At 49.8% G+C, this 27,915-nt stretch overlaps 1 protein-coding gene across 1 annotated transcript in view; it reads left to right on the top strand.

The window, feature by feature from the left end:
- Positions 1 to 809: 809 nt before the first annotated feature.
- Positions 810 to 27,915, top strand: part of COL18A1 (collagen type XVIII alpha 1 chain) — a 448,272-nt gene continuing 421,166 nt past the window's right edge. The window contains exons 1-2 of the mRNA XM_069616076.1: positions 810 to 987; positions 4,409 to 4,482. Coding sequence (XP_069472177.1) covers positions 977 to 987; positions 4,409 to 4,482 — 85 coding nt within the window. The 5' untranslated portion in view covers positions 810 to 976. The remainder of the gene's footprint in view (positions 988 to 4,408; positions 4,483 to 27,915) is intronic.

Below are 27,915 nucleotides of genomic sequence, written 5' to 3'. Positions count from 1 at the left end.
GCTCCCCTAGACCCGTGCCAATCTTGACCCGGGCCCCAATGACCCCACAGTTGCGCCTTTCACGCCGCGTCCCGAACTCGGTGTTAATCTTGCTTCCTCCCTCAGTTCATCACCTGCACGCGCCAGGCAGTGGTGGACTGGGAGCCAAACGTGGCCCTGGAAATGTTTTTTCAAAGTGGCCCCGTCTTACACCATATGAGACAGTTCTACCCCTCTGAGGGGAGTAGAAAGCAAGACTACCCTCACAAAGAAGCTCATGGTGCAGAGGCCCACCAGGAACTCGCTCGAGTTCCCTGTAGGCCAGTCCAGCACTGGAGCCAGTCCTGCTGCCCTCCTCTAGTGTTGTACGGGTATCTGTCTTCTGATACTGTGCAAATACTCCCACTGATTTAATGCCAGTCTCGCTTCCCATGTCCTTTCCATTCTGCCCTCATTGATTCTGGGCCAATATCTTCCCCAAACGCCATCCTCCGCATGTTTCTCGCCGCTTGCCTGTTGCCAGGTCCTTCTTGCATTCCTTTCCTGTGCCAGTCTCACCCCCCTCGCCCCATATCCTCTCTCTCCCCCTGGTGCTGATGGTCCAGTCTTGTTTCCTCCAGGCTCTGCCAGCATCGTCTACCCTTCTCATTCGAGTCGTTTGGCCAGGTGTTATGCCTATCTGGTTCTTGCCTCGCCTCCTGTCGGTGCCGTTCTTTCCTCCCCTGGTGCTGACCTTGTGCCAAGCCGCCTATGCCTTCATTGGTAGTGTAGCCGGGTGTCCCGTACACGGCAGGCACTAGGACCTTCCGGCTCGCTGCTCTGGGACGTACTCCGCCTGGCCCCAGTTGCTGCTCTCAGTTGCACTTTGTTGGCTCTCCAGCACTTTCCTCTCTTGGGTTCTCGGGTCCTCGGCAGGTCCCGGAGCTCCGGCTGTGCCCAAGGGACCCCAGCCCGCCGCTGCACCTACACCTGCCGTGCCCGGAGTGCCCCTTCCGCCATGCTGCCCAGGTGAGTCCTGTTCCTGTACTTTTGTGCGTAGATCGTAGTTTTTGGCGACATTGGCGTGAAGCACGAGTTTTAGACCGGGAGGAACGGACAGTGAGCTCGGAGTCCGGACTGAACCCATGGACCCCAGAGAGAACGTGTGCACCAGCAATGCCCCTGCACCGAGGCATTCCACTAACCCTGTCTCTAGGCGCACCAGCCAGGCCAGCACGCCCCATGCACCAACCACAGCGCCAGCCAAATCCCCCAACCCGAGCACCCTTTATATTCTGCACCCCCGTCCACTAGTCTGAACACCACCACCTTAGATCCGACACACCTTGCTCCACACCCCCACCTTCCACAACCCAGTGCACCACAGCAGACCCCAGTCCAGCAGCCCCCACACTTTACCTAGATTCAGCGCCCTCTCCAGCTCTACTAGAGCTGTAGCCCCTCCACTATCAGCCCTAGCACCACCCCCAGCACTACTAGCTCTAACATTCCTCCACCCATAGCTGTAGCCCCTCCACTATCAGCCCTAGCCCCAGCACCACCCCCCAGCACTACTAGCTCTAACATCCCTCTACCCATAGCTGTAGCACCGTCACCATCAGCCCTAGCCCCAGCACCACCCCAGCACTACTAGCTCTAACATTCCTCCACCCATAGCTGTAGCTCCTCCACTATCAGCCCTAGCCCCAGCACCACCCCAGCACTACTAGCTCTAACATCCCTCTACCCATAGCTGTAGCACCGTCACCATCAGCCCTAGCCCCAGCACCACCCCAGCACTACTAGCTCTAACATTCCTCCACCCATAGCTGTAGCCCCTCCACTATCAGCCCTAGCCCCAGCACCACCCCCAGCACTACTAGCTCTAACATCCCTCTACCCATAGCTGTAGCACCGTCACCATCAGCCCTAGCCCCAGCACCACCCCCAGCATTACTTCCTCTAACATCCCTCCACCCATAGCTCTAACGCCGTCACCATCAGTCCTAGTTCCAGCACCGACAGTGCCCCAACTTCAGACACTGCCACTTTCACTGATCCGCCGCCCCTGCCCACACTCTCACATCCCTTTGCTCCAGCAGCATCACCCCGCCACAGCAGCTCGACACTGCTTCAACGTATACCTCCACAGCCTGCCCTGTACCCAGCACCTCCAACAGCGCCCCTGTCACATCACTACCAGCGCCGGATCCAGCCCTGCCACCGCCGGCGTATTTTCTGCTGGCCTGCTGCTGCTGCTGCAAGCATTACCAGCGCCTTCACCATCATCCCTTGCTCCAGCTACTCTACTGCAATAACTCCAGCATCCTCCAGCATCCTCAGCATTACCAGCGCCTCCATCATCATCCCTTGCTCCAGCTACCCTACTGGAATAACTCCAGCATCCTCAGCATTCCAAGCGCCTTCACCATCATCCCTTGCTCCAGCTACCCTACTGCAATAACTCCAGCATCCTCAGCATTTCAAGCGCCTTCACCACCATCCCTTCCTCCAGCTACCCTACTGTAATACCTCCAGCATCCTCAGCATTCCCAGCGCCCTCACCATGATCCCTTGCTCCAGCTACCCTACTGCAATAACTCCAGCATCCTCCAGCATCCTCAGCATTCCAAGCACCTTCAGCACCATCCCTTGCTCCAGTTACCCTACTGCAATAACTCCAGCATCCTCAGCATTTCAAGCGCCTTCACCACCATCCTTTCCTCCAGCTACCCTACTGCAATACCTCCAGCATCCTCAGCATTCCCAGCACCTTCACCATCATCCCTTGCTCAGCTACCCTACTGCAATACCTCCAGCATCCTCAGCATTCCCAGCACCTTCACCATCATCCCTTGCTCAGCTACCCTACTGCAATAAGTCCATTATCCCATAGCATCCTCAGCATTCTGAGCACCTTCACCATTATCCCGTGCTTCGGCTACTCTACTGCAATAACTGCAGCATCCTCAGCAAGTCAAGCACATTCACCATCGTCCCTTGTTTCAGCTACTCTACTGCAATAACTCCAGCATCTACAGCATTCCCAGCACCTTCACCATCATCCCTTGCTCCAGCTACTCCCATAACTCCAGCATCCTCATCCTTGCCAATCCCAGGCCCTCCACCACAGCCACTCCCTGTAACACACACGCCAGCATGACGCCATCACTCCTGCTCCACCATCCCTACCCCGACCACCCTTACAAGCACTAGCAGCAGTCTCCTAAATCCAACACCCCACCACCCTCACTGCGACACCCATAGCTCCAGCACCCCCCGCCGCCCAGCTCCTAGCTCCGGCCGCTTCACCGCCACCTCTAGCCACCCACCTTTTCTAGGTCCTATACCTCCACCACCGGCCCTCCCTATAGCACCTGCTGCCCTAGCTCCATTGCCTCCACTGCCAGCTTCAGGGCAAGCACTGCCTCCCCCGCTACCCCTGCCACTCGTTACATATGCATTCCCAGTGCCTCCACATCTCCTGTTGGTGGCGTGTGCCCACCAACCGTGGCTACAGCATCCCCATCCCTGCCAATTCCAGCCACCCGAGCACCAGTTTGAGCACCAGCTCCAGGATCTCTACCATTAGCCTCAGCACCCACGCACTCACTCAGCGCCAGCACCCTTATCATCTGCTTTGGCTCCAGAACCTCCTCCATCAACCTCAGCTCCAGAACATCCAACCACCTCAGGTCCAGGACCTACACTATCAACCTCAGGCCCAGCGCCTGAACTCCAGCCTGAACTCCAGAAAATCCAACAGCCTCAGCTCCAGCGCAGCCACCATCAGCCTGAACTCCAGAACATCCAACAGCCTCAGCTCCAGGACCTACACTATCAACCTCAGCTCCAGCGCCACCACCATCAGCCTCAGCTCCAGGACCTACACTATCAACCTCAGCTCCAGCGCCACCACGATCAGCCTCAGCTCCAGAACCTACACTATCAACCTCAGCTCCAGCGCCACCACCACCATCAGCCTCAGCTCCAGAACCTACACTATCCTCAGCTCCAGAACCACCAATACCAGCATCCACTCCATCACCCCCTTCATGATCCTCAGCCACAGAATCCCTATCACACATACCTGAGCTCCAGCTTCCCCCACCATCAGCACCCCCAACTCTTCCTCAGCACCAGAACCTCCATCACCAGCCTAGCTGCAGAACCTGCACCATCACACTAGCTCTGCACCCATCATGCTCCTTACCCCCATCACACCTCCGAGCTGGGACAGTTGCTATCTACTTATCGGCCAAGTTAACGATGGATGTACCGGCCCCTGACTGACTGATGGTGGCTGCTGGGAGCAAATGCCCCTGGGCACCCTGAGCACAGGGTCCCTGGTCGTTGGGCACCGCTGGTCTGTGGTGTGGGGGGTAGGAGGGCACAGCGATACCAACAGGACCCTGTTGTGCTCACGTCAGGCCCTGCTTGTGTCTTCCAGGTGGTCCCATCGCGTCTGGGCCCTGCTCCTGGTTTCCCAGTATCTGGCTGTCCCGGCGGCGTCTCAGGAGCGAGGTAGGAAGGAGGGGTCGGGCTGTGATTACATGGGGCTCGTGGGGGGAGGGTCGTGGCGAGGCCAGACCTCAGGTCGCTCTGGTGACACGTTGTTCCTTGGCTCCTGCCCCATGCTGCGCCACGCTCCTGAGAGCTCAAGAGTCAAGGAACAACGTTGCGCGGAACGAGGGAAGGAAAATGTGAAGTAAAATGTCGGATAAAGCTGCCTCTGCCCGGGTAACAAACTGTTAACGTGTAATCTCCCCCCTTCCACATGACATCACGGGCCACTGAGCAGCGACTGGAACTTCTCACAGAGCTCTCCCGCGTTCAAGGCGTGCCTCCATGCCAACCATGCGTGCCAACCACACAGATCCTATCGCATGGACACCGCCACTGGCCATGCTGCCTTTGTCTAAGGTACCAAATGGTCCCAGTTCTGGGTGGCACACAAAAGAATTCTCTGTTTTTGGGTGCCAGCCTAAGAGCTCTTTTGTTCTGGCTGTTAGGTCCAGTACCCCTGTGTTCTGGGTACCAGCCAATGTGCCCCTGAGATTGGCGTGGAAGCCACTTTCTGTCTTGTTCTGGGTGCCAGCTACAGTTTGGCCCATACGTTTTGGGAGAGGTGTCTGCCGTTTCACCCTGCATCTTCACTCTTAATTGCCATCTGTGGGCCCCAGAGCTCTCCCCCTTTGCCCCTATAATCACAGGCATTAATTCACAGGTACCCATTGCTACCCTGGGTGCTCACTTCCACTAGACCCGCATATCAACATGCATATCTTGCCTGTCTAGGAGGTGTGTACCTGGGACCCAATGGTTTACATAGTGTGCTTCTATGGGCAGCAGACCATTTTTTTTATGTTGCGTTATTAATAATAATAATAATTATTATTATTAATGTGATACAGTTTCAATATAAACTTTACACATAAGAAAAACAAAAACAAAATAATAATAATAAACTTATCATATGTGTTGTGCTATTGTCAGAGTTGGACTAGGGTAAAATATTTTTGGAGAATGTGGAGAAAATTGTGCATTTCATCATTGTAAGTTAGGTCAATAGCATTGATCAAAACTGCCAGCTGCACACTGCACTGACTCATCAAGCTGGCCCACGCTGCCTCATAAAAGTGCCCCACTCTAGCTAGATGCCCCACTCTAGCCAGATGTGCCGGCCTTTAGGGCATTGCCTTATGGGCCAGCTCCAGCCTAGTCATTGGGTTTCATGCCAAGCTGCGTCTGGACTGAGTTCGGGACCCCCAGGTATAATAGTAAAGTCCTCCCATTCTCATGGGGGGCGTGGGGAGTACGTATGAATTGCTCCAACAACAAAAAAAGTTTCATGTCACCGGTCCAGGGGCCTTTCCATGGTGAACCTGGATGCCATATTGGAAGACTTGGCCCAAGACACACAAGACAGGCAAGGTAAAAAAAAATATGCTCCTTTGAGGACTACAAAGTATCCTTTACACTCTATAATGCCCTGTGCTGGAAATATAGCATAAAGGCGCAGGTCATAGAGCGGGAATTCTGAAGATTCTGATTGGTCTCCATTCCAAGGCTTGATGATGGGTGAAGAATTGCCAAGATGGCCCCCTTTCCCCGTTTTACTTTTCCTAAATGTTATGGGTTGGACCATTCAGTCCTTCCGAGGTTGGACAACTCCCCCACCCCCATAGATATGCTTATGAATGCAGATAGCACAGTCCGAGCGGAGCAGACGGGCACGCCTGCATATGATATAAAATACAAATTAGACGTAAACTTAAACAAGAAGAAGACTCTAGTCTCCAGGAGCTGAAGGTCAGGTCAGTGAAAACTCATAGCATTATGGCAGAACCCACCTTTTTTGGAATTGCATGCATCACTTTCAAATCAACTGTAGACTCATGCCATGAATCGCCAACAAGGACAGCGGAAGCATCGTCACTCCTAAGCTTGAAGACATTCTATGAGGAATTCCGATTGGGCCATTAGTTATGAGAATTTAATACAATGATTCTGTGTAGTTAAAGTGGTTTTGTACCATGTGGTGCTTGCCTCGCTGCATGTGGCTCTGCAAGGTGAGAGGGTGTGGTTGGTGGGAGAGGAGCCGCAGAGGCAGATGGGGAAACCTGTGGTGTTGATGGATGCCGGTTGGAGGTGCCCGGGCCGTTGGCACCTATATGCTGTCTATTGCATTAGTCTATTGCATTAGTGGCGAGCCCTAGGGACATGTTATCCAGTTGGGAAAGCTGAAGAGCTGAGAGGCAAAACGTGTTTTGGGCAAGACTCTCCGCTGATGCGAGGGAGTGAGATAGGACTGAAGAGCGGAGCTTAGCACACGGAGCTCCTGTTTGGGATCACCCATGTTTTACAGGATTTAGAGGAGGTTCTGGCTCAGGGCCTTAGGTAAAGTAAGTTTGTTTAATGATGGAACGAAGCTGGCAGTTCGCCACCACCCCTGTGGGACTACTTTGCCTGTAAAAGGCGAATCTGGAGTGGGAAGGTATCTGCCGGAGTGGAGTCATCCAGAGCGCCGGAGGGAATCGTTTTCAATCCAGCTGGGGCAGGTTGAAGGCACAGAGGACGGGAGCAGAAGACAAGCAGGGAGAGACCATTGCTTATGTCTGTCGGGGAGAGACCATTGCTCGTGTCTGTCGGGGAGAGACCATTGCTCGTGTCTGTCGGGGAGAGACCATTGCTCATGTCTGTCGGGGAGAGACCATTGCTTGTGTCTGTTTGGGAGAGACCATTGCTCATGTCTGTCGGGGAGAGACCATTGCTCGTGTCTGTTTGGGAGAGACCATTGCTCATGTCTGTCGGGGAGAGACCATTGCTCGTGTCTGTTTGGGAGAGACCATTGCTCATGTCTGTCGGGGAGAGACCATGGCTCGTGTCTGTTTGCGAGAGACCATTGCTCATGTCTGTCTGGGGGGGGCAGCGTTGTTGCTGCCATGTTACCTTGTTTTCAGGCATTCTATAGGCACAGCACCTGTCATGGGCATTTGCAGACTGTGATCTGCTAGTTGTGGATTGTCCTATAGGGATGATCGTAGGTAGGTTGGGAGTGGGGTAGTGGGGGGGGCTCTGGTAATACAACCTTCCTCAAAACCAGTAAGGGTATAAACAGTCGAGTACTGGACTTTGGTTTAAACTGTGGTGTGTCACGGGATGTAATGGAACATCCAGGGTGGCTATTTCACGTTCTTTGGTAGATTGTGTGTTGCCTATAGTGACAACTCTCAGGGTCTGGGCCTTGGATCTTCTCACCTGTGTGTGTATGCACTAAACACCCTAGATGACTGTATCAAATTAATTGGGAGGTTGTGCGATGAACCACACAGTTAGAAACCCCCTGCCAGTGTTGAATATTGTGACCTCCTGCACCACCCATCCGTGTGTAGGCAGGCGTGTCCTGTGCTTTGTTTTCAGGACTGTGTGTGTGGGTGGATTTGTGGGTGGATGTGTTAGGACACCCATATTCATTGGTAGATTGTGTGTTGCCTTAGAGAGAGGACCCCATAGGCGACGTGTCTAGACATTTGAGTCGTGTGCTTTGACGTCAGGCCTGTGCATGTCAGCGAATGTGCTACAATATTCAATACTGCGGTCCCATATTAATTGGCAAGTTGTGTATGCCAGCTGTTGCTTGCCCTATAGAAACTCTAAGCAGGTGGGTCTCGTGTTCTTCTGCACAGAAGCGCGTGTAGACAGTTGGGTTGTGTGTTTGGCCATGGGGTTGGGCGGTTGTGTAGGGTGGTTTATCATGTTGGGTACTGTCACTGGAGATACTAACAGGGTGTAGTTGGCTATGGTTAGGCTGAGTGTTGGTTTTGTCGTGGGCATGGTGTGGCTGGTGTGGTGAGGTTGTGGTAGGTGGACGAGCCATGGCGTGTGCCCACAGTCCTCCATGTCTTTGTGTGCAGTATGTTCAGTTGAGTGCTCATGTGATACGTGGTGAACCCACCTTCTGCATGCGGACGCAGTTTGTGTATGGTAAGGAGGTGTTTGAGCAATGGATGGGCATGTTTTGTGGTGAGTCGGCATCAGTTGGTTGCTAGCTCATCTGACGCCACCTAGGTTCAGGCAAGCGGCTCATAAAGTGAACGCAGCGTGGTGGGTCCCCTCTGGTGACACAGATGTATGTTTATTGGCTGCCTCGTGTGTACACTACATAGGACAAAGAGAATCGGCGTTGTTGAAGATATGTAATTGTGTACATGAGTTGTGTATTTAGGTGCTGTCGAGGGGTGTATGGTTGCAAGGCTATGTATCTGCATAACGTTGAATGAATATTGTTGAGAATGTAATTGGTTTGGGTGAAGCCTGCAGGCTAGCCACAGTGTTCATTCACCCCCGCTCCTCCTCTAGTTTCTCCTTCATCTTTAAGGCTTCCGGTTTTATGGTATTTATTTTTCTGCCATTTCCGTCTGTATTTATCCACATTTACTTTTTGTCGTATAAAAAGATAATTCGCAACCAGTTTTTTCTGCATTTAGTCTAATAAAAAAATGAATTTATTAATGCACACATGCAGCCACATAGGAAAGAAATGCTAGCTCAATTTTTTCCATAACAACAAACGGTTGCTCCTGTGACTGCTGCTGCCTTAACATATATGCTGTCAGCAATTTGAAAAACGTTACTGCTGTTTTATACAACTTTTACCTCTCCATGCTGCCAATCTGCAATGTGATTGGCCTGCGATGTTTGAGTGACATCATTGAGAACCAGACAGAAAGGCCTGTTTTTTGTGTTTTTTTTCTCCATTTTTATAAATAAATACAGACAGAAAGAAAATCGATTTCCATCTGTTTGTGTAAAAATCAGTCAAAACAGAAAACTGGAAGCCTTTGTCATAACCGGCAAGCGCCTCTATACTGGCGCCATGTGTAGGTTTCTTTAAGCATTTTCGCGGAAGGGACACCGACGAGTAAACCACAGGGGTAACTAGCACGAGAGGCAGGAGCAGGACCTCCCTAGAAACCTGTCCCTTCCCCGACACCCCATGGTGCCAGCTCCCAACAGTGCCTGGTAGACGCCCCTGTTTGCTCTTCCACTAGTACACTAACACTGGAACACCATAGACTCTGTCCGCCTAGCTATAGCATTATGGAGAGGTGTGGGCTAAACTTTGCTCTAGTTTGCTTTCTTTCTGGTCTCTCAGTTATTTGTCAAATTATATTAAAAGTGACTGCATGTCTGCCTGCATACACCAGCACCCCTTCCCATCGGGCAACCTGCAAGCTAAGTATTAATGGCTGCTGGTTAATCTTACTCTCATTGTGTGTGTATGTGGGTAGGTTTCGCGTATAGTGCCTAGCACCCTCTCAAAGCTGTTTCAAAGCGCTATTGGGAAGAGCGAATGGGTGGGGGTGGCCTCGGTTTGAAGTAACTGATTGTGATATTTGCCACCATGCCAGGAACAAGCTGGCCTATAGGGAACTCTGTAGATTTCCTTGTAGGCCTCTGCATTCTGGGCGTCTTTTGTGGCGAATTTCCACATTTTCTCATAGGAAAAGGGTTGGACTTGCTAGAAATGTGTAATATGGGGGCACTTTGAAAATGATTTTCATGGGCTCTTTTGGTTCCAAGTCCACCCCTGCACCGTGCCCTCCTCTTCTGCACACTCATGCCCCCTTCTCTGCCTGCTGCCACCCTTCGCCTTTTCTGGGCTCTCATGATCGACTCTGCCACCTGCCTTCTTCGGTGCTCTCCCACGTTTGCTGCCCCCAGCAGGATTTGCTTCCGCCTCATGCCCTCTTCTGTGCCCTCCTCTCTGGTGTACCGACTCCTAGCCTCCCGGGCCTCACCCTTGACCCACAACCCTTGTCCATACCCACCTGTCGCTGGCTCTGCTCCGAGACGCGGCTCTTGCCTACCCGCCCTCTTGCATTGTGCTCCTGTCAGTAGATACGGGCCTCTGTGATTGAGAAAGGGGGTGCTTTGTGAGGGGAGCGCCATGCTGTGGGACGTGGGGGATGGGCTTTCAGTGACCTGCCAGGATTCCCTGAGCTCGGGTTTAGGAGGAACAAAGCCAGGGGCCTTCAGACTCTTGAAGGTATTTGCCGCGCTGAGCGACGGGCGCGCTCTGAAGGGCTCTGCTTGTTCTGCCGATGTCGAGTTTCCCCTTGAATCTGTGTCCGTACTTGTTGGGAATGAAGCGTCAGGTGGCCCTGCCTCGCTGCGCGGATGGAGAGTCTCGCGTTTCTGCTGCTCTCTCCTGGCAGCCCGCGGCTCCATTAATTCATACAATGTCCTTTGTGGGTTGGCACTGGGTGAAAGGTGCATGAGACAGCGCCGCGCGCTCCCGGCAGTAGGCGGGGCTGGCAGATCGCAGGCGGAAGCAGCGTGTCAAGCGGGTCTGTCACTCAGGGCCCCCGGTTCTCATTAACTATCAAGGCCTCCGAAAAGCTGAACAAACTTTATCGGAGACAGGAGCTGGGGGCCCTCGAATATTTCCTAAAAATACAGCAAGCTGTCTTGTGCACTTTACCCTCAATGGGAGGGCTTTCAGGGCTGAACCACAGGTTCAATTATAATGTTCATTATGTATACCCCATTTCACTCACCAAATGACAGCAGTAACTGAATACTCTGCGTGGTTATTTATAACGGAGGCTGGGAGGGGGGTGCAAGGGGAGGACTGGCCTATTTGGAATTGTGGTGAATTCCTGGTAGGCCTCTGTACACTCGGCCCCTTTTGTGTACTACTGGTAACCAATTTTATTTCCAAATTTTCTCATAGGAAAAGGGTTGGGCTTGCTGAGAATGTGTAATATGGGGCCACTTTAAACATGATTTCCAGGGCCTCTATTCGTTCCCTGTCCACCACTGGGTCGCTCCACTTTAGACCTCGCGTAGGCTCCCAATGGAAATGTAGTGGGTTTCATTTGCAAGAGCAGTGAAGTGACCGGCAGGAGACTCGAGCATGTAATGTCTCCACCTGCTTGGTCGTGCTTCATCCCGCGCCTCTCTCCTGCCTCTGCTGCAGATGTGCCTGATTCTATTCCCAGTATTTCCCTGTGCTCATTCCGTTTCCCGATCTTCCCGCAGGTGTGTGCCGGGTTACATGACCTGGTCTCAGGTTCAGTTGTGCCATGTTGTATTCCCAAGCCTCGTCTTCAGGTATTTCTGGTTCTATTTCAAGCCTTCCATCCTCTGCCGGAAAGTCCCATTCTATATCCAGTCAAATACATCACCCCTGACCTCTCCAGCTGCGTCTGATTTTATTCTTAGGCTCTCCTCTGCCACAGGTGTGCCTCATGCTATACCTAGGCCCTCTTCCATTCTTGCCATGTCTGCTTCTATACCTGGCCTCTTCTAACTCTTTTTAAATCTAGTTCTACATCCAGGCTCTCCTCCACTGTTGCTATATCAGGTTCTTTACTCAGACTCTCATCCATTCTTGTTGTGTTTCATTCTCTATGGAGGCTCATCTCACTGTTTGCATGTCTGTTTCTATATCCTATCTCCTCTGCTGTTGGTATATCTTGTTCTATACCCAGGTTCTTCCAGTTGGTTCCTCTGGTTCTATACCCAGGGTCTTCGCCACACTTTGTCTGGTTCTACACCCAGACTCTTCCCCCCTCCTCACATGTCTGTTTCTATACCCAGACTCTCCTCCCATCTTGGAATGTCTGTCTCTGTACCCAGATTCTTCTCCCCTCTTTATAGGTCTGGTTCTATAAGCATAATCCCCTACCCTCTATGTAGGCCTGGATCTAAAAGCATACTCCCCCCCTCTTTGTAGGTCTTGTTCTATAAGCATACTCTCCTCCCCTCTTTGTAGGTCTGGTTCTATAAGCATGCTCTCCTCCCCTCTTTGTAGGTCTGGTTCTATAAGCATACTCTCCTCCCCTCTTTGTAGTCTGGTTCTATAAGCATGCTCTCCTCCCCTCTTTGTAGGTCTGGTTCTATAAGCATACTCTCCTCCCCTCTTTGTAGTCTGGTTCTATAAGCATACGCCCCCCTCGTTGTAGGTCTGGTTCTATAAGCATACACTCCTCCCCTCTTTGTAGGTCTGGTTCTATAAGCATGCTCTCCTCCCCTCTTTGTAGGTCTGGTTCTATAAGCATACTCTCCTCCCCTCTTTGTAGCCTGGTTCTTTAAGCATACTCTCGTCCCCTCTTTGTAGGTCTTGTTCTATAAGCATACTCTCCTCCCCTCTTTATAGGTCTCGGTCTATAAGCATACGCTCCTCTCCTCTTTGTAGGTCTGGTTCTATAAGCATACACTCCTCCCCTCTTGCTATCTCCACTGTTCTCCACTATTGATCTGTTTGTCTTTATATCCAAACTCTTCTCCACATTTGATATATTTGATTTTGTATGAAGGCTGTCGCCCACTGTGATTTTATGCCAAGGATCTCCTTCACCCTGTGTTTGCCTGGTTACGGTACCATAACCAGGCTCTCGGTGCTAAGTGTGCCTCTGATTTTATTTCCAGTGTCTCTTGGTGTCAGAGTGGAATTCCACACCCTTCCCCACGGATAGTGGCTGATTGTAATTCTAGGCTCTCCTCAGGTCTAGTAGAGTGTATTTTTTTTCTTGCAAGCTCACTCTATGTGGGCCTGTTTCTGACCCCAGGCTCTTGCTTGCTCACTACAGGTGCTGATGAGTCTAATTCCAGACCCCAGCATCTCAGAGTGTGTATCATTCTGTCTCAAGGCTCTTGACACTATAGGTGTTCTATACTGTTTCCAGACACCCCCTGCTGCGTTGGTGTCTGATTCTGTAGCCAGGCTCTCCTACGCTCTTTCTTTGTCTGATTTTACACCCAGACTCTATTTGCGTAGCTGATTATTTTTTTCTTTTAATCTACGCCAGGTATTTTTGATTCTAATTGCAGGTTCCCTTCTCTCCGGATAGCCGCGTGCTCTCATTAGCACTAGCTATATGTATCATATTCAATTACCAGCATAATTCTGTTCCCTAACTCTCTTCTACTCCGGTAGCGTCTGATCCTATGCCCAGGCCCTCCTCCACTCCAGGTGTATCTGATTCTATAACCCTCAGCCTCCAGTGTTTATCTGATTCTAGTACAAGGTCCTCGTCCGTGCTGGGCATGTCTGATTCTAATTCGTGGCTCCTGACCACTCCAAGCGGTTGTATTATCAGGCTCTTATTCACTAGTAATGTGCCTGGTTTTATACCCAGATTCTACCACACTCCAAGTATGTCTCCTTCTGTTCCCAGGCTGTTATCCACGCCAAGTATGCCTGGTGTCGTTCTCAGGCTCTCGGCCACTCCAAGTGTATCTGATTCTAATTCCATCCTTCCTACCCTCAAGGTGTGCCGTATTCTATATCCATGGTCTCTGGCACTCTTGCCATGCCTGATTCTGTACCCTTGCTTTTCTCTGCGCTTGGTGTGTCCGATTTTATTTTTATACCCAGTCTTTTGTCCGCTTCAGGTGTATTTGATTCTGATTTCAGGCTGCCCTTCTCTGCAGATATGTGTCACATTCTCATCACAGGCTCTCACCAGCTTTATGTGTTTCATATTCTATGACCGGCCACTCTAGGTGTTGTGTTATGTTATGTTGCATTTGTATAGTGCTTTATGTACCATTGGTATGATCTCAAAGCACTGTGGGTTAAACGCCCTCTGGGACCGTGGTCCGTAACAGTTGAAAGAGTAGTGTAGCATATAGAGCTTGAGTGCACTTGGTATGTGAGCAGCCAGAGTGGTTTTTGCAGATTGGCTGCAGTCTAATGCTAAGTGTGGTGCAGTGCATGTGAGAGATCAGTGTAATGTGGGCAGCAAGGAGGGTTGTCTCTGAGTCTGCATTCTCACTGCCGTGAGGCATGTGTAAGAGATTATGTGTGCCACTGGGCCCATTTTTTTCGTGGGGTATAGCTGCGTTCTAGCAGGAGGTTGAGGTGTTTTATGAGCGACATAGGTATGTGTGCAGCCAGGCCGAATTAATCGAGGGGTTCAGCTGTGTTCGATTGTTGATGTAAAGAGAAGAGTGAACATAATGGTATGAATGAGTGTCTGTGGTTATCAGTGGGTGGCTCCTGGTCGGTGAGGTTATGATCATTTATTTTGGATGGGCAGTCCTTTTCAAGACGCTCTGTGGTTGGACTTGGAGGGCCCATTTTCAGGGTCTCTGTAGGAATTTTGAGTTTGGTTGTTGGGTGCTTATTGGGATATTCTGCAGTGATTTTTTGTTTCAGGTAAGTGCTGATTCTCACAGGACAATGGCCATAGGGGGATGGGTATATGGCCATGGGCGGACCTTTTCATGTATTTGGAAAAAGCCATGTTTTTGCCACTTTACAGAAGCCCATGTAGTCCTGGTTAGGCCGAATATTAGGGGCACAGGAATTCCATAGAGTTGGTGCATGGGTAGAGTAGGCTAACCCTCCAAGTCTGATAGAATTGGAGGCTGGGATCATAGGTAGTAGGGCCGTGCTTGTAGGCTGCGTGTTGGGCGGTAGCGCATCATCTGCTCTTGGAGGTATGATGGGCCGCCCTTCTGCTCGGTGGGTGATGCACAGGATTTTGAAAGTAGCCTTCATCCAATAGGTACCCAGTGGAGGGTGCAGAGAGCAGGCGAGATGTGGTCCCTTCATATCCGTGCAAGGAGGAGGTTAGCGGATGCTTTTTGGACTCTTTGGAGTTTGTTAATTTGGTGTGCCGCAGAACCCAAGTACATGGAGTTTGCATAGTCCAATCTGGACATGACGATTGACATAATAGAGGTCAATCTTCTTGGGAAGGAGAGATAATGGAAGATGCGTCTTAGAAGCCTGAGGTGGTAGTGACAGGATTTGGTTCATTGTTGATGCGATGGGACAGGGTTAGGTCTGAGTCCAATATGCAGCCAAGGTTTTTGACTTTAATGGAGGTGGTGGGAGTTTAGGAACGGGTGCCTTCACGCAGCTTCAGGTGCTTTCTAGACCCAGGCCACCTAGACGGCAGGTGTGCCTGATTCCACACCTTTCACTCAGCTTCAGATGCTTTCTAGTCACAGGCCCCGTCCACTCCAAGTGTGCTTGAATCTATGCCTATCACTCAGCTTCATGCACTTTCGAGTCCCAGCCTGACTCCACTGCAAGTGTGCCTGATTCTATGCCTATCACTCCGTTACAGGCACTTTCTAGTCCCAGGCACACTCAACTCCAAGTGTGCTTGATTCTACTCCTATCGCTCAGCTTCAGGTGCTTTCTAGTGCCAGGCCCCCTCCACTGCAAGTGTGCCTGATTCTATGCCTATCACTCAGTTTCAGGAACTTTCTAGTCCCAGGCCCCCTCCACTCCATGCGTGCCTGATTCTACTCCTATCACTCAGCTTCAGGCACTGCCTGATTCTAAGCCTATCACTCAGCTTCAGGTGCTTTCTAGTCTCAGGCCCCCTCCACTACAAGTGTGCTTGAATCTACACCTATCAATCAGCTTCATGCACTTTCGAGTCCCAGCCCACCTCCACTGCAAGTGTGCCCGATTCTATGCCTATCACTCCATTTCAGGCACTTTCTAGTACCAGACATGCTCCACTCCAAGTGTGCTTGATTCTACTCCTATCGCTCAGCTTCAGGTGCTTTCTAGTGCCAGGCCCCCTCCACTGCAGTGTGCCTGATTCTATGCCTATCACTCCGTTTCAGGAACTTTCTAGTCCCAGGCCCCAGCCACTCCAGACTTGCCTGATTCTACTCCTATCACTCAGCTTCAGGCACTGCCTGATTCTAAGCCTATCACTCAGCTTCAGGTGCTTTCTAGTCACAGGCCCCCTCCACTATAAGTGTGCTTGAATATTCGCTTATCACTCAGCTTCATGCACTTTCGAGTCCCAGACCAGCTCCACTGCAAGTGTGCCTGATTCTATGCCTATCACTCAGTTTCAGGCACTTTCTAGTCCCAGCCCCCCTCCACTCCAGGCGTGCCCAATTCTATGCATATCACTCATCACCAGGTACCATCTAATCCCAGACCCCTCCACTGCAGGCGTGCCTGATTTTATTCTCACTCATCTTCAGGTACCTCCTAATCCCAGCCTATCACTCATCCTAAGGTACCTTCTAATCGCAGGTCCCCTCCACTGCAGGCATGCCCGATTCTATGCCTATCACTCAGCATCTGGTGGCTTCCAGTCCACTGCAGGTGTGCCTGATTCTCTGCTTATCACTCAGCATCTGGTTGTTGCCAATCCACTGCAGGTGTGCCTGATTCTATGCCTATCACTCAGCATCTTGTTGTTTCCAGTCACAGTCCACTGCAGCATGTCTGATTCTATACCTATCACTCATGTTCAGGTGGTTTCCAGTACTAGGTCCTCTCCACTGCAGGATTGCCTGATTCTGTGCTTATCACTCAGCATCGAGTTGTTTCCAATTTACTGCAGGCGTGCCTGATTCTATGCCTATCACTCATGTTCAGGTGGTTTCCAGTACTAGGTCCTCTCCACTGCAGGCGTGCATGATTCTATGCTTATCACTCAGCATCTGGTGGCTTCCAGTCCACTGCAGGCCTGCCTAATTCTATGCCTATCACTCAGCATCTGGTGGCTTCCAGTCCACTGCAGGCGTGCCTGATTCTATGCTTATCACTCAGCATCAGGTGGTATGTATTGTAGGCTCAGGCCTTGTCCCACTCGAGACGTGCCTGATTCTATGCCTATTGCCTACTCCAGGTGTGCCTGGTTCTAAACCAATCACTCGTCTCCAGGTGGTGTCTACTCCCCACTCCACCCCAGGTGTGTCTGGTTGTATTCCCAGCCTCTGGTCCGTCCTCCCAGGTGTGCCGTCTAACATTCCCAGGCTCCCCTCCCCTGCGCGTGCATGCCTGCAATTCCAACCCTCAGGAAGGTCGCGGCTGGGTGTCTGCTCCTCGTAATTCCATTCTCCAGCCCACGCTGCTGCGAGTTTGCCCCGCCAGGGTGTCCAGCCGCTCCCCTCTTTCCCATGGGGACTGATTGATTAACACGCGAGTGTGGGCTTTGGGGGCGGCGGGGATGCGGCCCGAACAGGCTGCAGGCAGGTCACTTTGCGCATTCCTTGCAGGCATCCAGGAATGCTGGGAGCCCTGGGTCCGTCGGTCTGGGGCACCATGCACCCTCCCCTCCCTCCCTCCGACCTCTCCAGATGGGCTTCCAAGCAATCACATTACAGCCGGGTTTTCCAGCGTAATCCCTATTAGGTGTATGCTCTGTAAAAAGGGTCTCCCCGGTTTTGGGACCCAGCGACCACCATCTTCTACTCCTAGCAGCCTTTAGTGGACTTCTGTGGTTGAGTTGCCAGAAGACTAAAAACCTCCAGCCAGCAGGGAGTACTTACCTAGCATGCTGGATATTCCAAGGGCCATCCACCCAACGCTTAAAGATTTTACCAACCAGCAGGGAGTACTTACCTAACATGCTAGATATTCCATGGGTCATCCACCCAACGCTTAAAGATTTTACCAACCACCAGGGAGAACTTACCTAACATGCTAGATATTCCATGGGTCATCCACCCAACGCTTAAAGATTTTACCAACCTGCAGTGAGTACTTACCTAACATGCTGGATATTCCATGGGCCATCCACCCAACGCTTAAAGATTTTACCAACCTGTAGGGAGTACTTACCTAACATACTAGATATTCCATGGGTCATCCATCCAATGCTTAAAGATGTTACCAACCAGCAGGGAGTACTTATCTAACATGCTAGATATTCCATGGGCCATCCACCCACCGCTTAAAGATTTTACCAACCGGCAGAGAGTACTTACCTGACATACTAGATATTCCATTGGTCATCCACCCAATGCTTAAAGATTTTACCAACCTGCAGTGAGTACTTACCTAACATGCTGGATATTCCATGGGTCATCCACCCAACGCTTAAAGATTTTACCAACCTGCAGTGAGTACTTACCTAACATGCTGGATATTCCATGGGCCATCCACCCAATGCTTAAAGATTTTACCAACCAGTAGGGAGTACTTACCTGACATACTAGATATTCCATGGGTCATCCACCCAATGCTTAAAGATTTTACCAACCGGCTTCCCTAACATGCTAGATATTCCATGGGCCATCCACCCACCGCTTAAAGATTTTACCAACCGGCAGGGAGTACTTACCTGACATACTAGATATTCCATGGGTCATCCACCCAATGCTTAAAGATTTTACCAACCGGCTTCCCTAACATGCTAGATATTCCATGGGCCATCCACCCAACGCTTAAAGATTTTACCAACCGGCAGGGAGTATTTCCCTAACATGCTAGATATTCCATGGGTCATCCACCCATCGCTTAAAGATTTGACCAACATTGAGCAGGGAAAGGGGAAAGACCCTGGTGTCACGAATACGACCAGAGCCAGGCGGAGGTTCCAGGTCTCAGCGCCAGGGCTTACCGGACCTTGCATGCAGAGCAATATCAGAATTATATAACATGCCACAGACTGTCTTGTCATGATCTTGCCAATTCATAGCACTCTACGCATAACGTTTATTACCGACCACCTTTACAGCGATTGGATGTGCTACCGCCCAGGCTACACAGATCTCTGTAGCAGAAGCACTCACCCACTGAGCTATTTTACAGATTATTCCTCAGTTACTGAAGGAAGGATGTTTCAAGAGAGGTGGAGTATCTCAATATGGGGTGCTAGTTATGTTAAAAGCTTTTTATGTTAAGTTACTGGGAGTCTTACCATATAATGTCGCCATTTGCATGGTCTCCAGGCACCCAGAAAAAGAGGAGGGTGGGTTATGTACGGTGCCAGTCACCACCATAGTGGTCTAACAGTGCCAAGGATTGTTTACAGAGCGGCCTAATATGCCCCTGCCAAGGGAAGTGAAGGGCGGGATGTCTCTGGTATGGGGCATGCAGTTGTGGATGGCATTAGCTTGGCCATAGGTGCTACAGGCATTGGATCTCTCAGGCTGAGGCGCCGCTGGCAAGGCCTCGGGCACCTCGGAGAGGTGTGCTAGCAGTGAGGGCGTGTCGGTTTTTAGGTTGCAGTGACTGCGTTTTGAGGGATGTCCATGATTTATTTGATTTGTCTCCCCCGGACATTTCTGTCAACCCTCACCCACCCCTACCTCCACTACCCCCTTACTTACCTTTGGGCGACTCACTTTGCTGTGTGCCATCGACTCCTCCATTCCTCCTTCCATTTTAAACCTTTATTGTTTTGGTTGTGGGGGACACCCCCAAAACCTCCGTTGTGATTATAGTGTACAAGAGTGCGGGGGACAGCCCCGCAACCCGTGCTCCCTTGCTCACTATAATCGAACTGAATGAGATATTTGTTCGAAATCGTCAGCTGTTGATCATTTTTGTTCAGCCGAAATTCGAATAAATATCCCATTCGTTTCTTTTTTCTTCCGGTCATTACTATGGATACCTGTTTTTAGATGGGATTTGGACAAAAGCCTGGGGGCCAGCAACTACAGACAGTGGTCTCTCAAGCAGGGCTGTGAAGGGCCAGGGAATAGGGTCTCTCATGGTGGGGCACTAGGGGTTGGCTGTGGGATTTTCGTAAGGCTGGATTTTAGCAAATGGTGGAATGTAGTGATCGTGGCATTTTATGTAAGGTTGACGGTACTCCCTGGCGGTGTTTGAAATGAGGGATGGATGGGGTCTTTAGCGTTTGACTCACTTGTAATGTTTGCCTTCTCATGTTGTGAAGCTGTTATGATATGCTCCAACCGTTTAATAACAATAAAAACATGTTTACAAAAATAAAATAATAATTGAGCAGTCAGTGGACAATGTACTGCTAAGTTCAGTGAGTACAGAGGAGCCGAATAAAAACCCAGGGTGAGTGTGAATCACTTACGCTATTCCCCATTCTCATCTGTAGCGCTCCCCAGGGTTCTGCTCTCTCTCCCCCGGGACACCGTAACCAGCATGGGTCTCCATGTCCGGCCATCTGCAGCCCCGGCAACACCAGGTTTTGAGGATCCTCACTGACTATGTTAAAAGCTCCCATTTGCGTTGACTGTTTTCAGATTCCTTTAGTGTATCCTGAATACCCAGGGGGGATTTGGCCCTTGTGGGACTGCTTTGCATGTATGTGCAGCCTCTCCTTTATATCCTGTGCTCACTGGGTGTGCATGTGCAATACTATTCTCATAACACACAGTTGTAGGTCCCCCGTGCAGGAGACATGGATCTTAAAACTACACTCCTGTATCTATCTGCATGACAGTGAAACCTTTCATAGAAATGAACTACAGGAGCCCTAGTGGCCCCAAGCGGGCGCTTCTTCAGACTGCATCAAAATGCATCCTAAGCAACCTTTCTTATACCATAAAATACAGCTCTCAATATAGATTGAACTGCAACTCGGCCGGGAGGATAGCTCAGGGGCAATGTGCTTGTCTTGGAAACAAGACCACCCAGAGCAACACAGGTTCGATCCCCGTATCCACATTTAGAATCCTCTGGGTATTAAGTGTGTTATAAATAACCAATCACAGCTGAAAGAAACCTAACATGTCAAAACCATTGGCCATGGTTTGCAACCCTTAGGTCTCCACATGTTTATACTACAACTTCCATCTGCCCTATCCAGCATTGTTAAGATTCAGTGATCATGGTAGTCGTAGTCCAAAGGATCTGAAGAGCCGCAGGTAGCAGACCGCTGCATTCATTGTTAATGTAATGATAATCTGCTAGTGTAGGATCAGACCAAAGGCATGGCACTTCCCTCTGAGGCTCCAGAAAAGCTCACCTTTTTTAGTCGGAAACTCATTGGGCCATCATTGGATTAAAAGCCGGATCTGTAAATGGGCTGTTCATCTGGGCCCTCCAAAAATGTGCATAGAAGCTACGCGATTATTAATTCCACATCCAAGAAAGTGGAGGGGTCCAAGGAATGGCCACTCCCAGCGCCCGCCCATCCTATATAATGTACACCCACTGCCAGTGGCATCCAGAGCATGGTTTAAAAGGCCCTTATGGTGCTCATGCACAACATAGCATGCAGGAATGCCACCAAATACTTTTCAGCTAAAACGATCAGGCATCAGCCTGCAAGATCCGGAGAGATTGGCAGCTGCCAGAAGCGGCCCTTGATGGGTGCGGCTTGACAGCTGGACGTCAGCGGGTCCTTTCCTCTAACTTCTCATCCGCTTCCAAGGAGTGCTTTGTCTTCTATGCTTGAGGCAAGGCACGGAGCTCAGCTCCCTCAGGGTGGTGGGAGGGTGGTGAGGTGCTGCTAGGTGTGGTGCTGCTAGGTGTGCTGCGGCTTCACTCATGGGGACCTTCTGGCCACAGTGAGGTGAAGGGGAAGGTGAGTTTCTCAGTGCCTGAAGAGCCGGGCAGAACGTGTCGCACCCAGGCTCCTGCTCTGGCCTCCCAATATGTACCCGAAACGCCCCCTTCTGTTCAAGTGTTCTGCCTTCTTTCCCCTCCTGCTTTTCTCTGCCCTGTGTGGGTTACTGTGACTCTGGCCATTGTCAGGCCAGGCTAGGTCGGCAGAGGCTGGCCTTGTTCGGCGAGCAGTGTGGGTCAATGTCATTTTGTCCCCCGGCTGTTTTTGCTTAGGTGATATAGAGTTGGTGAGGTGTTCTCTTTATTCCACCTCATCTATTTTTCACTGCGGGAAGTGTCCTTCCGGAGCCCTGATTTGACTTTATCGTCATACGAAGTATCATGGGGACTCTTAATCCTTTGTAAAGCTGCTCTTTCATTCTCAGCATGCCTGTTACTGGAGCCCACACCTCCAAAATGACATCTATGTCCTCAGAGGAACTACTGTCCCTACTTACCCATTGTGCACCCCCTAGTTCGGGTCACCTGAAGTGCCCCATCAAGAAGGCCCTACATGTGGGCTGCTGGGTTTAGCCCTTGCAGAGCATGGCTGGACATCTGCATCTCCAGTGAGTGTCTAGCCGCACACAATTGGATTGTAACAATTGTTTAGCAATTTATAAACAGTAATGGGGTGCAGGGGAGATGAACAGACCTCGACACGAGGTGGTGTATACAATGCAATGACAACAGTGGTCCACACCTTTGTGGAACCCTCCCGTCTCTTACACACCCTTTTGTGGTTGTAAAGGCAACCACGTTTTTAATGATAATGAAATTACTTAAATGTTTTCATGCATTCATTTTCATATGAGCAGTAATTGACCCTATTCATACACATATTGCATTGCCAATACCCAGTAGGAATCGGCTGACCGAGGTCTTAGCACCGAGTGCCCAAAGGAAAGAGAGACTTCATGATGTGAGAATAGGCAACTCCTCCTGCTGTGCTGATGAGGACCCATGGCTTATCCTTGGGCACCCACACCACAAGCGTGGAAATGGAAAGTGGTCAGCCAGGAAGCACAAATGGATTAATTCCTTCTCCGACCCTGGTTATACAATCTCCTGTGGACAATACGGAAAAGTCCACTATGGAATTACCTTTACAGCTTCCTTTGGGGCAGGGGGGACCTGCTGCTGATGAGCGTACTGTTCAAAGTGTATCCAGTAATACAGTGGCCGAAAAATTGCCTTTTTTTTTACAAAGTATCGCTGCAAAAAGGCTATGATGTGACCCGGTAAAAGTGTTTCCATTATATCAAACAAGGGGTGCGGGGCCTTCGGGGGTGTCCCCCGCTCCCTTTGTGCAGTATAATGGGTCAGGGGGTTGTGGGGCTGTCCCCCGCCTCCATTTGGGGGGCCACACCACAGCCTTTTGGCAGCAATGTTTTTTAAAACAGCCATTTTCACTGCGACTTTATTACACTGTTCAAAGTGAGTAAATCACACCTGCGCAGTGGCATTGAGTTAGGGAAAACATCTCATCTCATATGAACTTAATCAGTGTAACTTCGCAGACTTCTGTCTATAGATGGAATCCCTGGACACGTGTGTTTTGCAGTATCATCCGGACAAGATAAACTGACCAAAGGCCCAATTAGGTAGACGAGGCTTGTCACACAGTCCAGAAGGAACCCAGTTGCCTGAGGCGTGAAGCGCGATATGCCCCCCCACCCCCCGATTCTTTCGTTGTCTTTGCCTGTGCCAGCTGAAGAGCGAGTGCAAGCTCTGATATCCACACTGTCCTTGTATCTGGTGATCCGGAACAAGCATCGTCTTGTTCTGCCCGACGACGTCCTAATCTTAAAACTAAAACTGGTATTCCTAAAAGCGTGCGGGTTAGTAAAACCCATATGCCGGAGATTGAGGACAGGACCATAAGGGGGTCGGTTATGGACTAAAGAAATGTAATCACGGGTGTCCAGAAGCCAGCGGGGAATGAACGCAGGGAAGCCCTGAGGAGCAAAGTTCTGGAGTGGCTAAAGCAAAGGACTGGGCCTGGGGTGATTAGAACCTCTGATCTGAAAGCCCCCCGGAGGATTAGCCTTGAATGATAGTTGGTGTTTGCTGAACAAAAGGCACTGCATACTTGTGGGGTGTGGGGCTAGTAACCTGCCTTTCTTTTTGGGTATGTGTAGTCTGATACTGGGCAGTGTGCCAGCATAGTATGGAATGCATCCTCCTGAACATTGTCTACTACTTGGCATTCTGTTTCTCGCGCCCTTTTTCTTTTGTGCTGAACAACATGTCACCTGCCTCCAACCTAAGGATTGTGCTTAATTATGCATTACGTCTTCCTGTATTATTTTGATTGGTCTGAATTCTTACCTGCATTATCCTTATTTTATTGTGTTGTTGTCTGTTTGTTCTGGCTCAATGCCCTAATGCCTTTGAGCCCATATCAGCGCTATACAAATAAATAAATAAATACAAATACAAATTTGGAAATCTGGGTTCTAAAATGATTAACCTTAATCGGAGGTAAACCCCATTTCAGTGTTCGTCGAAAAGCTCGGGGCTGCTACCACTGTACCAGTGAGAACAAAATAATAGGTTGACTTATAAAAAAGCACATTTTTTTCAAACGCAGCGTGCAGGAAGCACACTTTCTAAATACCTTTACGGTTGACATCTCCCAACGCCAAGCCCTTGGGTACCCCCATACTTTTGTGGCACCTTGAAACACTTGTGTATCGGCTCCACATACTTTTGTGGAGCCTTGAAACATTTGTGCATAGACGCCTTACAAATGTCCAATAAATAAATAAATATAAGAACCAAGAGGTTGGACTCATTGCCGGGTCCAGATTCACTGATTTGCAGGGCAGTATCATCTGTTAAAGATCCCAGTGGCACTCATTTTAATTCAATGTTAATGGTCCATGAATTTAGTATTAATGGCTTCTCTGCTAGTCTAAGTCCCATTGGCCACGCCCACGTTAGGTCCTGAGTCAGTTGTGCATGGATTCAAAATGTCCCTGGCCAGAAACCCTATACACGTTTTGAGATCATATACAGTTAAAAACAGAACTTCAATGCCCCAAAAAGTCACAAATTATGTTTTATCGAAGGAAAGGGAAATGCAAAAAAATGGACCAATATATAATGCATAGTAGCCACCAAAGGCCATAGTGTAAAAATCATGCATCTATGTGAAAGCATCGTCCGCTGTACGACGGCCGCATGAGTTCTTGCGTGCATGGCCGACACGTTCCTGTACCAAGTCTTGTTTTTCCTCCTCCGTCCAAGAGTTGTGTTTGTCCCTCGAGGTCGCTTCTGGGAACTGGTCTGAAAGAGGCCTCAGCAGCAGAGCTTTCGTGAGTCTCTGCCAGCCCTCTTCATGAGGCTTGGCAGCTTCTTTTATGTTCCGCGTGTCTCTCGTGGATATGCTATGGACAGCGTAGCTTGGACCCAGTGCCGAGTGAAGGTGGGGTTCCCCCTCATTGGAGGCTGGGGGCAATTAGATGTGTGTTTAAAGATTGTTACATTTTTCTTCCAACCACTGGTTGAAGCAATGGGTATTCTGGGTAGTGAGTCTCTAAATTGGTGATGATATTTTGTTCTCCTTTTTCTTGTTTTGTTTACAGTAAATACTCCGATTTTTCATTAATAATCACATTAGCAGACCATATGGTGTAAAGCATGACTGTCCCAAACACACCTGGGTTCTACAGAGACTGTTATCATTAACCCTCCACAGTTGCCTGAGTGGACTCTGCTGTGACTATCACAAGCAACGACCACAGCATCGCCTTACACCAGTGCATCATTCCCTACACATTCAGGCGTCACAAAGAAACCAATTAAGTTACAACTATCATCACGATCCTGTTCAGAGTCAATATCTGGTGCAAGAAAGACATCTCGCGACAAGCAATGATGCAAAGTTTGAAGAAACTGACTCGGTCAATTCTCCTTGCAGTGTTGTCTCGAGGAAAGCTCAGCGGCAACGCACGCGCCTACGACACAGAGCAACACAGGTTCGGTCCCCAGGTCTGCACTTAGAAACCTCGGGTGTGAAGCGTCTTATTAATAATCATTTATATTATATTATAATCTGAAAGGTTGCTGAATGCGTGGACATTTGAATGGTCCCAGTAGATGGCATTGTAAAAATTTTTAAATACATCTCTGGATGGAGTGTAATCAGACACTGTGCGTATATAACTCAGGGGCAACGTGCTCGCCTTGGAAGCAAGACGACGCTGAGCATCACAGGTTCGATTCCCGGGTCCGCGCTTAGAAATCTCTGGATATTAAGTGCAAATAACCAATCATATCATGTTGTTTAACACAGGAAGCAACAACCTGAATGAGAACAGGAATGCCTTTCATGTCTGCCCCCTAGAATCCACAAGTCAGCTAATAAGACCCTTAAAATGACTGGTGTCATTCGGATTGTCTGATGCACCTGAGCTTCTCACCTGTTCAGACATCCAGCTTAACCAAGTGACCTGCTTATCTGAGCCAAGTGCCTGATCTGACTTTGTTGTACAGTCTGACCATTTCAATGATTCGGAAGAGCCCATGTGCTCTCTATTGGCTGGTGCATCTGCTACTAGGAATGAGATTCCATGACAAATGCACTGATTGTGTTGCTCATTTCTGAACTCTAGGTGAATGTTTTTTCAGGGCTCAAGTCGAGGGTACACGCGGGTGGACGGAGTCCCCCCACTGTTTCTGAGGTCACCTTGATATGGGAAGAGCCCATGTGATCTCTATTGGCTGGTGCATCTGCTACTAGGAATGAGATTCCATGACAAATGCACTGATTGTGTTGCTCATTTCTGAACTCTAGTTGAATGTTTTTTCAGGGCTCAAGTCGAGGGTACACGCGGGTGGACGGAGTCCCCCCACTGTTTCTGAGGTCACCTTGATATGGGAAGAGCCCATGTGATCTCTATTGGCTGGTGCATCTGCTACTAGGAATGAGATTCCATGACAAATGCACTGATTGTGTTGCTCATTTCTGAACTCTAGTTGAATGTTTTTTCAGGGCTCAAGTCGAGGGTACACGCGGGTGGACGGAGTCCCCCCACTGTTTCTGAGGTCACCTTGATATGGGAAGAGCCCATGTGATCTCTATTGGATGGTGCATCTGCTACTAGGAATGAGATTCCATGACAAAGGCACTGATTGTGTTGCTCATTTCTGAACTCTAGTTGAATGTTTTTTCAGGGCTCAAGTCGAGGGTACACGCGGGTGGACGGAGACCCCCCACTGTTTCTGAGGTCACCTTGATATGCTCATTTCTGGTGACTCCACATTCAATTGGTGTGTTAATGAGTCCCCCCTCTTTTTTTTAGGACTGGATTTTTGTGTACCATTCTAGGGAGTATGTGTTCCAGAGTGAGTCTCAACTCCTTTGTTTCTTAAATCCCTCGATGTTATTGCCTTGTTCTATCATAGGAGAGTGTATGATCGACCGATGACCATCGCTCATCCAGAGAGTGGCAACGGGCAGTTTTCAGTTTTTCTTTACATATATTTTATTGTTTTTTTAAAACATGAATATAAACATCATCAACCATCCCCTTCCCCAACTCCCTCTTCCCTCCCACCTGCCCCCTTCAGGTGGCGGTCACCGGTTCTTCTGCTTTGGAATATGTAAGTCTTTATAGAATGGCCAAGATTCTTATATTGTGAGGGCACCATTGGAGCATGTCGTCGCTTTGCAAATATGTGACAATGCTGCCCCAGTCCGCCCGGAAGGCCTCCTGCGCTCCTTGCAGTGTATAGCTCATCATTCCATTGTGACAGCTTTCCACACTTTTTGAAGCCAGTCCGCTCTCGAGGATGGGTCCTCATTAGCCATGCTGCTATAATCAGTGTCATTAGCCCTCTCTGTTGTGCCTCTGTGTAGTCCTTTTGGTTCGAGACCCACAGTCCCCCCATCCATACCTTTTCCTGTATATTTTCTGGCCTCAAGCACATTTTACCTACTTGGGCTTTTAGTTCACCCTAAAATGGTGTCAGGATTGGGCAGTCCCACCAAATGTGTCTCCAGTCTCCTTTTATAGGGCAGTTTTAGTTTTTAATTTGATTAGGATAAATTGATTAAAATCTTCTTGCACGGATGCTGGAGGAGTAGAATGGGCACCCTCCCAGCTTTTCCTTCCAGAGATATCTGGCAGAAGAAGCGAGAATTGACCAATTGTCATCCACACGTGGAGCTTGGCTCGGTTCCAGAGGACGCAAAAGGC

Source organism: Ambystoma mexicanum, chromosome 9, assembly GCF_040938575.1.
Source record: "Ambystoma mexicanum isolate Mex_15411 chromosome 9, UKY_AmexF1_1, whole genome shotgun sequence".
NCBI classification, from domain to species: domain Eukaryota; kingdom Metazoa; phylum Chordata; class Amphibia; order Caudata; family Ambystomatidae; genus Ambystoma; species Ambystoma mexicanum.
Note: the sequence above shows the minus strand (reverse complement) of the source record. Positions and strands in the feature narration are given on the sequence as shown.